The sequence below is a fragment of the Rhipicephalus sanguineus genome, chromosome 3 (genome assembly GCF_013339695.2).
Source record: "Rhipicephalus sanguineus isolate Rsan-2018 chromosome 3, BIME_Rsan_1.4, whole genome shotgun sequence".
Taxonomy (NCBI): domain Eukaryota; kingdom Metazoa; phylum Arthropoda; class Arachnida; order Ixodida; family Ixodidae; genus Rhipicephalus; species Rhipicephalus sanguineus.
The window spans coordinates 168,073,648-168,085,215 of record NC_051178.1 but is presented as its reverse complement, the minus strand read 5'-3'; the positions used below and the strand labels follow the sequence as shown (position 1 = coordinate 168,085,215).

General features: G+C 46.7%; 1 protein-coding gene across 1 annotated transcript; it reads left to right on the top strand.

Moving 5' to 3' along the window:
• Positions 1-1,009: 1,009 nt before the first annotated feature.
• LOC125757892 (putative nuclease HARBI1) lies at positions 1,010-1,985 on the top strand. Its single transcript, XM_049414212.1, has 3 exons — positions 1,010-1,095; positions 1,164-1,510; positions 1,977-1,985. The coding sequence occupies exons 1-3, from the start codon at positions 1,029-1,031 to the stop codon at positions 1,983-1,985; spliced, it is 423 nt and encodes a 140-aa protein (XP_049270169.1). The 5' UTR covers positions 1,010-1,028.
• The last annotated feature ends 9,583 nt before the right edge of the window (positions 1,986-11,568 follow it).

The following is an 11,568-nucleotide window of genomic DNA, read 5'->3' as shown; positions in this document are numbered from 1 at the left end:
GAATTCATCGGCCTGTCGCAGTTGTCCGTCAGGAACACGCCATTACTGTCGTTCGCGGGCAAAAACGGTGGGTGGCCTTTTCCGGAGACCACAGACGCGAAGAGCGAACAAAGGCGGCGTTCGCGCGGCTCGGGCGGATTCCCGTTGTGGTCGGGTGCGTGGATGGTACGCTCATCGCAATCCAGAAGCCCCATGGCCTGAGCTTCGAGGACGCGACGCATTACATGTCGCGGAAGGGATTCTACGCATTCAACATCGTGATCGTGAGTATTATTCATGCATTATATGCGTAGCTAATTGTTTCATTTATATTGCTTAAACTTTCCGCTTTACTGAGGCTGTTGCAATTGAGTATAGTGGGAGTGGTATTTTCGATCTATCTAGAACGGGAATTGGTTCGTTTCAGGGCACTTCGCTTAGGAAAGGCGATGAAATCATGCGACGCGGGGTACACTTTGGTTCAGCGGCCTGCACAGTGCATAATATTACCGTTGCTCGTTCGCCATGTGTACCCGAAGCTTGATTCTCGATTTGTATTTGTCGAGATTAGCGCTCCCAGAATGTGCCGTAGTATGTCCTTATTGTTCATTGTCGTGATGGACGTTACATGGATCAATACACGTACATTAAATACGCATTGTTTCATAACCCGTTTTTTCAGTCGCAAGTTTTTCATGTTGTAGGTATTTTGTGATACATTGCCTTAAACATACAGCAGTAATTTGGTTAAAATGCTTTGGTGGCTGGAAGATGGGTTGTTCCAAGCAGTAAACATGCAGACTACCCTTTGACACTGCATTGTCCGCGTGTTAGAACTTATGGTACAAGTCCTACCCTCTCGATGATTTGTTCATAGCTATGTTTCAACAGTCAGTAACAGTGCAGACAGATGTAGTTACATTAACATAATACCCAACATTGTACCCAAGGTATTTTATGGGTACAATTTTGACTGAATTGAATTCTGCAGAGATGTGATGCCGACCCCTGGATTCTGGATGTCAGTCCATGTTTCCCGGGGTCATGTCATGACTCGTGGGTATGGTGGGGGAGCCCTCTCCGTCAGCACCTGGAAGCAAAACTGCGGCTTGCTTGGTAAGTGCTGTCAATGCTTGACACATACAAGACGTTATCACTACAGCTGTCATGCCGCCCTCGTGCAGGAGACTCCAGCTATCCATTAGAACCGTGCCTCCTGACACCAGTGCCCGGACGACCAGCTCCTGGCACCCCTGAGAACCACTACAACAAGGCCCACACCGCCATGCGCACTGTTGTGGAGAGGTGCATCGGGGTCCTAAAGAGCAGGTTCCAAAGCTTACAGCGTTATCAGACCCTGCTCTACAATCCCGATCGAGCAGCCACCATCATTGCTGCTTGTGCAGCTCTGCACGATATTGCGTTGGCGGCACATGAGCCTGTTTTCGAAGGGCACGATGACGACACCGACGATGTTGAGCTGCTGCCAGCAGCAGCTGACCTACCACCGCCACCACAACGGGAGCCAGCAGCAGCGCAACCGCGTAATGAACCTGTTTCGAGGACCACAGGGCCTGCATGCCGAGCACCTGCGCAGAGTACGCCGCCACCTGCAACGACCTCGGCAGCATTGTGTGGTGCGTGTTTGTCTTTGTTCATTGTGTTTGTCACTGGCATGAACAAAAGGCTGTTTTTTTTACTACACTTCAAATGTTTGCTACACATATCAATGAAACAGGGTTCTCCTATCAATGAATAACCCCATTGCATAGGTCGGCAAAAAATGTAGAGCTCACCCTGACTCACTCATGAAATATATTTTGCCCTTGGGGCTCACTCGAACTCAGACTTACCAAAATTTTCCTCAAGCGGATTCACTTGGACTCGGGCTCACTAAAACTCACCAATGTATTACACACCTGGACTCGCAGCTCGATCTGAATCTGAGTGAGTCGACTCATGAGCGAGTTTGCCGACCTGTGCCTCCTTGTCACAAGCCATGCTGATGAAATACTTCGACCAGGTTGTAAAATATGGCGCTTCACACTAAGCACAAGTGAGAGCTCAACTGTGAATGGCACATTGTGCCATTCACAGCCAAAGTGGTAACCTGAAAAAGCTGTTTGAATCAGGACAGCAACATGCGGTAGCTTTAGTGCAACAAGAATCGTGCTTGTAAATGAAGTGAACAATATGGGTGGTGTCAGAATTGAAATTTTATTACAAGTATCACGAGCAGTGCACATAAAAAGCAAAATAAATACATATCCCTTAAATTTAATGCCAAGAAAAATACTATAAAAGTACCTTCCTTTTATAATATACAAATGGAGTTATTACAAAGTGCCTGCTGCTCCTCTGCAGCAACACACGCGTCTCGCAGCACGAAAGTCATTGTATTACATGAAAACAAGGCACAGTCGAACCGGTATTAATCGAACTCGCTAAGAAAATGCAAGTTGTTGGTTTCTGATATGTCTTCCTCTATTATTGATTTCTGTTTGTACCCAATCCTGTTGTCTAAACACTTCTAAGCAACAGAACACGTATTCGTAAACTATTTTTTGGTCTTGCAATATTTCAAAATTGTTGTGCAACCTAGACCATTCACAAACGCTTTTCTTTTTTTCTAGGATGTGTAAAAATCGATAGAAAACGTACAGTGTGCCACAATATTCTACACGTATACACTATAAACATAAAGACACACTACAGTGCACTATGTGCATATACTGCAAAATAAATCTGCATATATGTACAACTAGTCTTTACAAATCACTGTGCAGGTGGCTTCCGCTGCAATGAGGGCCCGGGCAAGGGTACCAACGCCTTGCAGTTCGTGGACCACGTCACCGAGAAGTTGAACCTGGCGCAGCTTTCCAATGATGCCTGGCCCTGCCGCCTGGTGTTTGCGGCTAGTAGCTCCAGCGCCTTGGCCTGCCGGTTGCCCACATCTCGCAGCTACGGCATGAGCTGGAAACCAAGAAATGTGTTGCCATTATCATCTATAAATTTCCTGCTACCGACTCTTCGCTGGAAGCTTATGTTCGTGAAGAGTTTCATTGTGTGCAACAATTTCCTCTCTGTTGAAAATCCACTGACCCAACGGCATCCATGAATGGTGCTTGGTTCACCGCACAACCAACGCACTTCGTTGGACAGACCAAAGCGGTGCCGAAATTCATTTTCGCTCATCTCATCAAACGCATCTCACACCTCTAACCACCTCTGCATGAGAAGCAACCAAACAGCCCTTTTCAGGGCTGCACAATCGTTTGCCCGGCTTTACGCGATGACTGACACAATCTCCTTCCGAAACCCTAGCTGCTGCAGTATGCAAAACATACAGCAAGCAGGTGTAACACAGGTGCAAACATGTGCATTTGTGTATGATGGCTATGTGAAGAAGTTATATAACGAGCTTGCTTTTTGAACAGTATATTTAGCAATAGCACATTTTCAGTTTCGCTTTTGAAACAATTGACAAAATAGGGAAACATTTCAAGATGTTGAACATTTTTGCAATGCAACTTTTTTGCTACATTTCACCATAACTGCAAGGCAGGACACCTGTTTATTCCATCTGACAGTTATGCATACAACTAGCTCCTGCAACCGTTTGCCAAATTTTTTTGTGCAGCCTTTTGTCTTTATGCCCACAGATGTCATCTCTTCACAAACATATGCCTGCACGCATGAGCATCACCTGTGAGCATGTAACACCATCTACAGTTAATCAAAAACATCAGTGAAACTTACGTGTTGGGGCACGGGGAAGATCCTGGGCCACATCCTCTTCAGCCACACCAGCAGCAGCTGGAGCAGGGCTCACCTGTTATAGTAAGAAGTTTCTTGATTGACACACTGAGTGCAATAAGAAATATGGAGTGGAAGTGGACAATAGCAATGTTTTTTTAGAATGTTTCAACAGCGGCATGCTATGACACACAGACTTCGGAGAGAGGGGTGGAGGGAGGCAAGCCTACTGGCTATGACCTCACTCGACTCGAGGGTCTGAGAAATGGGTTGGAACACGTAGGGTGCTCTAATGAGCTTCGAAATATAGTTCGCGGCTGTTCTTTCGTCATCACCACAAATGTGGCTGTTTTGCTTTCTGTTCTGAGCGGCACAACGTGTTAGCACCTCAGCCAACGCGGCGGCCGGGTGATTCACTCGATATTGTTTGAAAAAGTATAACACACAGCGCGTAATGGCTCGAAGCAAATGAGCACACTAATTCGCAGCATACAAGTAACAATGATATCCTAAGCCAGTGCTTACCGATTCAGATCACCCGAACTCTGGGCCTCGCTTACTGTCGACCCGCGCGGCCTCGGTAACCCGTAATCTGGCCGCCTCCGGTGCCGCTGTAAAGCACAAGCGGGACGTGTAAGATGACCGACCACAATACAATTGTGCTCGCACTCAGCTCTGCTGCTCTCGGAGTTTGGCAAGGCTGTGGTGTTACGCGCAGGGACTTCGTTCAAAAGCGCTACCAGCTCCTGCCACATGTCGTCCCGGTCCTCCCTCGTGAACGACGGCTCCAGCGGGCACGACAGCGTCGCGATCTGTGGATGCTCTTTCACAAAAGCCAGCAGAAGCTCCTTTTGACGATCAGACAACCGAGAACCAACGCAGACGTCGCGATGGGACGACATTTTGAAACTGCGTCAGCCGCTACTTTTCTTTTTTTTTTCGCGTTCGCGACACCATCTAGCGACGACGTCAAAAAAAACTAACATTATTAAATATTATCACTCAAAGCTGTTGCTGTTTGAAAGAGTGTTTGAGCTTGAGAAGCAAAAACAATAATTTTCTGTAAAGTATTTACATTTATTTAAAGGCGAGAAACGCTTCACGGTCCCCGTGCCGACGTCACAGGATGCGCGTCTACTTCCGGAAAGCTCTCCGCTTCACGATTGGCTGTTCTCTTCCTCTCGGCGGTTCTAGGCGGGAGAGCTGCGCCTCCTCTCACTTTTGTGACGTAGGCACCGCAGAACGAACGCGAACGAGCAAAGATCTCCGATCGCCCCCCTGCAATGCATTGCGCTTCAGCCAGCATGGGAATCATGGGTAGTACACGGATTTGTCTAAACTTCGTTCTTTTGGCTCCGTTTGGCTCCGCGTCGCCTGCATCCGCTTTGTCGCAAAACGAAGTTCAGCAAAAATCAGCAGTTTCACTTCACCACTTTAACTTCTTTAGGCTCACCGATTCAAATCTGGTCACGAAGTTCACAACGATCCATTCTTTTATCCGAAAGAAAACCAAAACATAGCAATAAACAAAGCCAGAAGTGCGTTCGAAGCCCACAAGCACGAAGACTAGGCAAATCCGTGTACTACCCATCATTCCCATGGTGGCTGAACGATCGCAGCGCCAGAGTTCCCTCTAGGTCATTTTAGGAAACTCTATGCCCCTAACGACCAATGTCAGCGAACTTGGCACGGGCCAGTGCGAGCAACGCAGCTCTATCTGGTCAGTGGACGGTGCCTATAACCGCCGGTGAAAGTATGATGTCTTCAAGATGTTGAGCACTGCCTTCGTCGCCTTCACCCGCGATGACCTCTCAGGACGACATTCCAGAATGGTTTCTGCCGTCATTGGTCTGGGATCTATACGAGCAAGAGTGACCGCGAGCGATTTTCTCTGCGTATGTTGCGAGGACAGTCACAGAAGAGGTGTTGTAGTGCCTCCTTGCTACCACAGTTTTCACAAAACGGGTTGTCAGCCATTTCGATTCGAAAGGCGAATGACTGTGAAAGCCACTGTTAGCCATAAACGGCAAAGCAGAGTGGCATCATTTCGGCGTAGTCCAGTAGATTCTCACTAAAGGCGCACAACTCGACTACCAGCTTTCAGCACAGCTTTTAAAATGCTCTACTACCAACAATTCTGTAACATACTGAGCGTTAGAAACTCTTGCGCAGCACCAGCAAGAGAGTGACGGTTTTGTGTGGTGTCAAAACGCGTCTAGTAGCTCGGAAATTCGGCATCGCAGCACTTTTATTGTTACGAGACAACCCGGTAATTTGCAGCTCGGGATGGCTATATACGGTTTTTGCTTAGTTCAGTGCATAACAGAAAGTTGTGGAGTCGCCCTCAACATGAAAGCTGTAGGAAGTGCGGAGCAGTGATTCGCATGTCATTCAGCAACAAACTCGCGGAGCGTGTTGGAACTTGGGGGGGGGGGGGGGGTGCTGGTTGGTAAGACATTATTTGAGTGTTGGAGAACTGGGGCCCCAAGGAGCATGGGTACCCAAGTTTGCCAGTCGCCAGGGCGCATGCGCAGAACTTGGGCTCAGGCGCTGGCGTTGACCAAAGATCCGCAAATCGAAAACTAGCGTGGGTCCCCAAGGCGTCCTGGGTCGCCAGCGAGACGATGTAGACGCAGCGCGGGCCACGACGCAGTATGGCCCGCGTCTCGCATAATCTTAATATCGCCACGTGTGGCGCGCGCGCCCCGTGCCTTTTGCCCAACGCAGCCTGCGTTTGACCCAGTTCTCAAACTCTGCTGATCCTCCAAACGCAAGAGTTGCTTGGGGACCCAGTGTGTTGGGTCCCCAACTTTCAAACTCTCTATTATGTGGACTTACACTGCACTTAGGACTGCACACCACAGTCCAAGTGGCAGTATGAACGCAGCCTGTGAGCATCGCTGAAGGATCTGCGTTCCCTCAGCGATGCTCGCGTTCACGGGCAAGCGCACCTCGCATTCCAACCGTGCAACCTGCTAGTCCTCCATGACGGGAAAGGAAACCTTCGTTGGTGATGCCGTGGCGTCCTCTCCCCTCCGACTTCCCTCCTCCTCTCTATCCCTCATCACTACTCCTTACCATAATTTCACTTTTCCGCCCAAATGCTATGCCATTATTAAACGTAGCGCAAAACAACACGGAACAAGTAAAGTGGACGTAAGCGGAAGCAAAGTAAGAAGGATGTCTGCCCAGCAAGACGTCCTTTGAAATCCTATGCTAATTTCACGTAGTCGTGACGCTGATGAAGGCAGCAGTCGGCCTGTTCAAGTCCAAACTTTTTATTTGGGCGAACCTGCACCCGGAAAACGAAGCGACAACGTGCAAGCGATTCACACTGTAAATTGATAGTGGCGTGAGCAATCGTCGGCCGTTGTGTAATCTGGTCTGCGGTTAGGTTCGTCGGTATTTATACATGAGGCATCGAACATTCGAGTTTTATCGCTGGTGTCCGCGCTAGTTCCAGAATAAGCTCAACTGTTCGCGTTTGCGCGCTCAAGCCTATCAGACGATTCTAAAATAATCCGGAAGGTTCCCAGCAATACGGGCGCGGCCTCCAAAAGACAGTGGCTAAACGTGTAACGGTCCGGTTACACAGAAGTACAAAAGGAGCACGCGTGGTACTATCCTGTACACCGCGGCTATGCTATGCTCTGCCTCCCTCCTTGCCCCACTTCCCTTTCCCGCAGCCTTACTATATCATACTATACATTGTTATCATATACATGGCTTTGCTTGCGTGATGCCGTACATAGCTGTGCTATGCTTTGCCATCTCCCTTCTCCTTTCTCTTCTCCTCAACCTCACACCCATTCCCACCTCCTTGCTGTACGCGGCTATGCGATACGTGGTTTTGCCTGCATGACGCCATACATGGCTATGCTATATTTTACCATCTCCCTTCCTCCTTTTCATCCTCCTCACTCTCGCTTCCCTTTCCAACAACCTTGCTATAAGTGTTTGCCATTCTGCAATCAGCAACGAAAAAGAGAATAAGCAGCACTAAGAACTTGTGTATTTTAAATAGTAGAAAGGCCTATTAAATGTTATGACAAATGCTAATGAAATGTCTATACGCGCATCAGTTAACGAAGTGATATTGAATGGAGACAGCGCTGGTTTTAGCCAGCGTATTGCCTAGATTAGGAATAAGTCATCCTCAGTGAACGTGACGCCACACTACCAAACATTACCTATTATTTAGTCAACATTATCAAACTAGCTGATATTAGAAGACATTTGCCGGTGCTAGCGGGTGCTGGAAATCAGCAAGGAAATACGATACTTGAAGACACGGGACTTACTAAACGCTATGTAAGAGTGCCCTGCCTTCTCGGGCGACCCGTTTTTTCCTTCGCTTGTAAAAGATGGAACAGCGTTAGAGGATGGGGGTCGCAAGAGGCCAACAGTAATAGTGTCTTCAACAGATTTATCACAGACGGCTAGACTGCGAATTCCTGTGCTCAATATAGCAGGCGCTTATCGATCAAGGGCTTATGGCTCGGGTAGCCAGCCTACCCATTTTGTGTTTTATTCAGCATCGGACTTCATCGTATTTCTATGAACCGAGTCTTCGCCTCACAAACTATCTAGAAGTCAATGACTGATTTATTTATTCAATAGAAAGGAACCAGTTATGGCGTTAAGTAGGATGTTTGTTCCTGCAAAAAAAAAATTGGAATCGGTGGAACTTAGCGAAGGTTACTGCCAGTGCACGCTCACAAGAACAATACAATTATAAGTGATAAAACACATAATGCGTAATACAGTCGAACGCGACTATAGAACTAGGGTAAATAAATAATCCTTCATATCGAACTATGCTCGAACACGGCGATGCTTTGACGTCAATGCATAAGAATATTTACTGCCACATCGAACGAAAATTAGCGGGACACCTTGGGCAGGGCGAAAGGTCCCCAAAAGGTTGGCTTCCTCTGACAAATATTTCGTTTTTCCTCACGGAGGTAGACATTCCCGCATGTATTTTGGAGAGCGAACGGTGAGAATAGGAGGGCGCCGCGCGGAGCGACTAGAAACTACCGCTTGCCACATTGTGCATTTTCCCGTGATTCCTCGTCGTTGCGCCGGCTTTCGTTTGGGGCTGCCGTTCGCTTCTCAGCTCGTTTCGTTAATCTGATAGATGTCGTAAAACAGAAGGACCTGATATTCCCCGCAACGCCGATGATAATCAATGCAGCCGAAAGTGGGGCAAGGGCCAAAGTAGCTGATGCTTGCGGCACCCGACGAGTTCATGCAGTGGCGTATGAAAACTTCGAGGCACTGTTTAGATCAATACCGTAAATTTATCCGTATATCCCGTCCCTGCATATAATCCCGCCTCCCCTACTGCAAACTGCTGAAAAATTACAAGAATCTATCTTTTAATGTGAACGCGTGTTCCTTACATTAACTTGGAGCAGTGCCGTGAAGCAAACCTGCGCAGCTAAATTCGCACCGAAAGCCGAATTATTCAATTAAGATTTGTATATGGAATTATACGGTAAATTAAAATAATTCCCGCTTCTTTGCCAGTTCGATATATTTGGTGTCGACTGTAATGTGTCCAGCAATAAAATGGGCATTTGGGAGAAACATTATGCGCATTTTTATATAAGCTTCTCCTTCATCTTATAGAAAAAAAAATGTGACTGGCGCTGATAAAAAGATCTTTTCAATCCTTGTTTTGCGTTAATAATTTGTCCCAGATATTCAATAATACATTGCGTTTACTTCCGTTGATATTTGTCTCAGTCTTCTTTCATTCTGTTTATATTTCGTTCTATACCTGTTGCTAATGCTCTACATTTGTTGCAGCATCTCTAGCCTCACTCACGTGCGGTAGGCTGCGAGAAGACGGCGCTCTTTCTGGCATAATTTTTCTCGATTCCACTGCGTACCTCGCGTGGAGCGCGATAGTATCTTATCTAACTTGAATTTGTAGAGACCACGAAGGCAACGACGGAACATCGACAAACTTCCGTTTTAATTGTCATCGCTATAAAAACCCGCGAACTGAAATCTCCATGAGCGAATTATCTCATCGTGGTGGACACCGAGCTATAAATTGCAGCATAGATTGACGTAAAAAAAAAACGAAAGCGCATGAATCGTAACGGCGCTAGACAGCATTCCGCAGGGTATTGGATGGATATGTCGCGATGGTTTCGATTGGGATGTCAGTGCAAAGCAATCTTCGCGGGCAAACGGTGGCAATGATTATAAGATGAATTACATATTTTTCGTCCCTAACTTTAAAAAAAATCGTATTCATTATAACGGTACACAACAGAAAGCAGGAAGTGTGCTGAAAATTTTCGAATGATAAAGAGGAAAACTATGCTGCACATTCTCAATATCTTCTGGTTTGACATTGTGCTTTTCATTCATAAGAAAAGAATAAGAATAACGAGAAGAGAATTATCAAGATAGAGAAGCGCCCCTCCGATATGAATACCTTCATTCTAGACTTTCCTTCGGCAAGATTTCAAACTGAAAAATTTTATTCCCCAGCCATTTTATCGCGGCCGCGGTGGCAAAGAAGAATGTGGAATGCTGAGAAAGAACCCTGTGGCAGCACTGTCGAGATGGTCGTCACTCTGCCCCCTAATATACGAGGCATGCTTCTTTTCTTGCAAAAATGGTTCCCCCTCAGTCTTTCTGACTTGAACATTCACAGCGTTTCTCTCCCCTATCGCCCACCCCCCTGCTCTCTCTTTTCCGTTCGTCTCTCGCTTTCACATATAGCATCCCCGGGATGCCATGTACTTTCAGCAATATTTCGTCCACTACTTGTAGGTATTCGGCGCCCTCGAGCCTCAAGAAGAAAGCTTTGGTTTACCAGAGGGAAGTGGTGCCGAGAGACGCCTGGAAATCGTGGCAGCTGGCAGCTCATGTATGAGCGAAGCCATGCGGTGAAACACAATGAATGGATGGATGGAAAAACTTGATTTAGCTCCTTTAGGTCGCGCTAGTTTCTTAGCCCGAAGCAGACGTGAAGAAGAATGCCCAGGAAATAAGAGAGACGAAAGCAAAGACGCAATCGCAACACTTGGCATAAGATGTGCTAGGAATAATAAAAAGAAATGTGAAGTGCGCTTCTCTTGCGCGAATTTTACTGTAGAAAGTATTCTCTATGAAAAAAATTAAAGCGACCGTAATGCAAGACTTGGAGAACTGAATGTGGCCCACTCACTGAATGGGTTGGTAAAATTGTGACTAACTGTTATCCATGTTCTTTTAGTTTAGGCAATAAAGTTAGTTGAAAGTACGCGCGTGTCCGTGTTTTTCTGACTGTGTCATTGTGTATAATTTACGCGTACCATTTCTACCCTTCTTTCCCTTCGTCTCATTCGATTCATTGATCCTTACTTGATTAGTTGACGTACCATAGTACCACTCCAGCTTCCATTAGCGAAATCAGCTTGAAGATGAACCGTCCAACTTCATTTTGCTGTGGATCTCTGTTATTACCATATTCACAGAATAACACGCGTGAACACCAGAAACTTCTGCATATGGTCAGCAAATTTAGCGGGTAGCGTAAGCATCGTGCTAGTCACGTGTTTATCTACATGCGCAATACTTCATGACTCCGTGTTTGTAGTTGAGCTGGGTGTACGGGTACCTCGATAAGCACCAGCCCCCTGCAGGACAGCGGCGCGCACTCGCTAACACGACAGAAGAACTTGGAAACAATGGGTAGCCTTTAGGCTTTCTTGCTAATTTGTATGCGAATATTTTAAAAACATTGCTAGGTAATGCGCATTGCTGAAGGTATGCCCGGAAATTAGCCATAAAGCCAACCTGAAATTTTCATCCCAGACGAGGTCTTCT

Bases quoted from the DNA above. Each gene is read 5' to 3' on its own strand.
- LOC125757892 (XM_049414212.1), top strand. From the start codon at position 1,029: ATGACTCGTGGGTATGGTGGGGGAGCCCTCTCCGTCAGCACCTGGAAG. The intron at 1,096-1,163 runs GTAAGTGCTGTC...GCCCTCGTGCAG, and splicing joins GCAAAACTGCGGCTTGCTTG to GAGACTCCAGCTATCCATTA.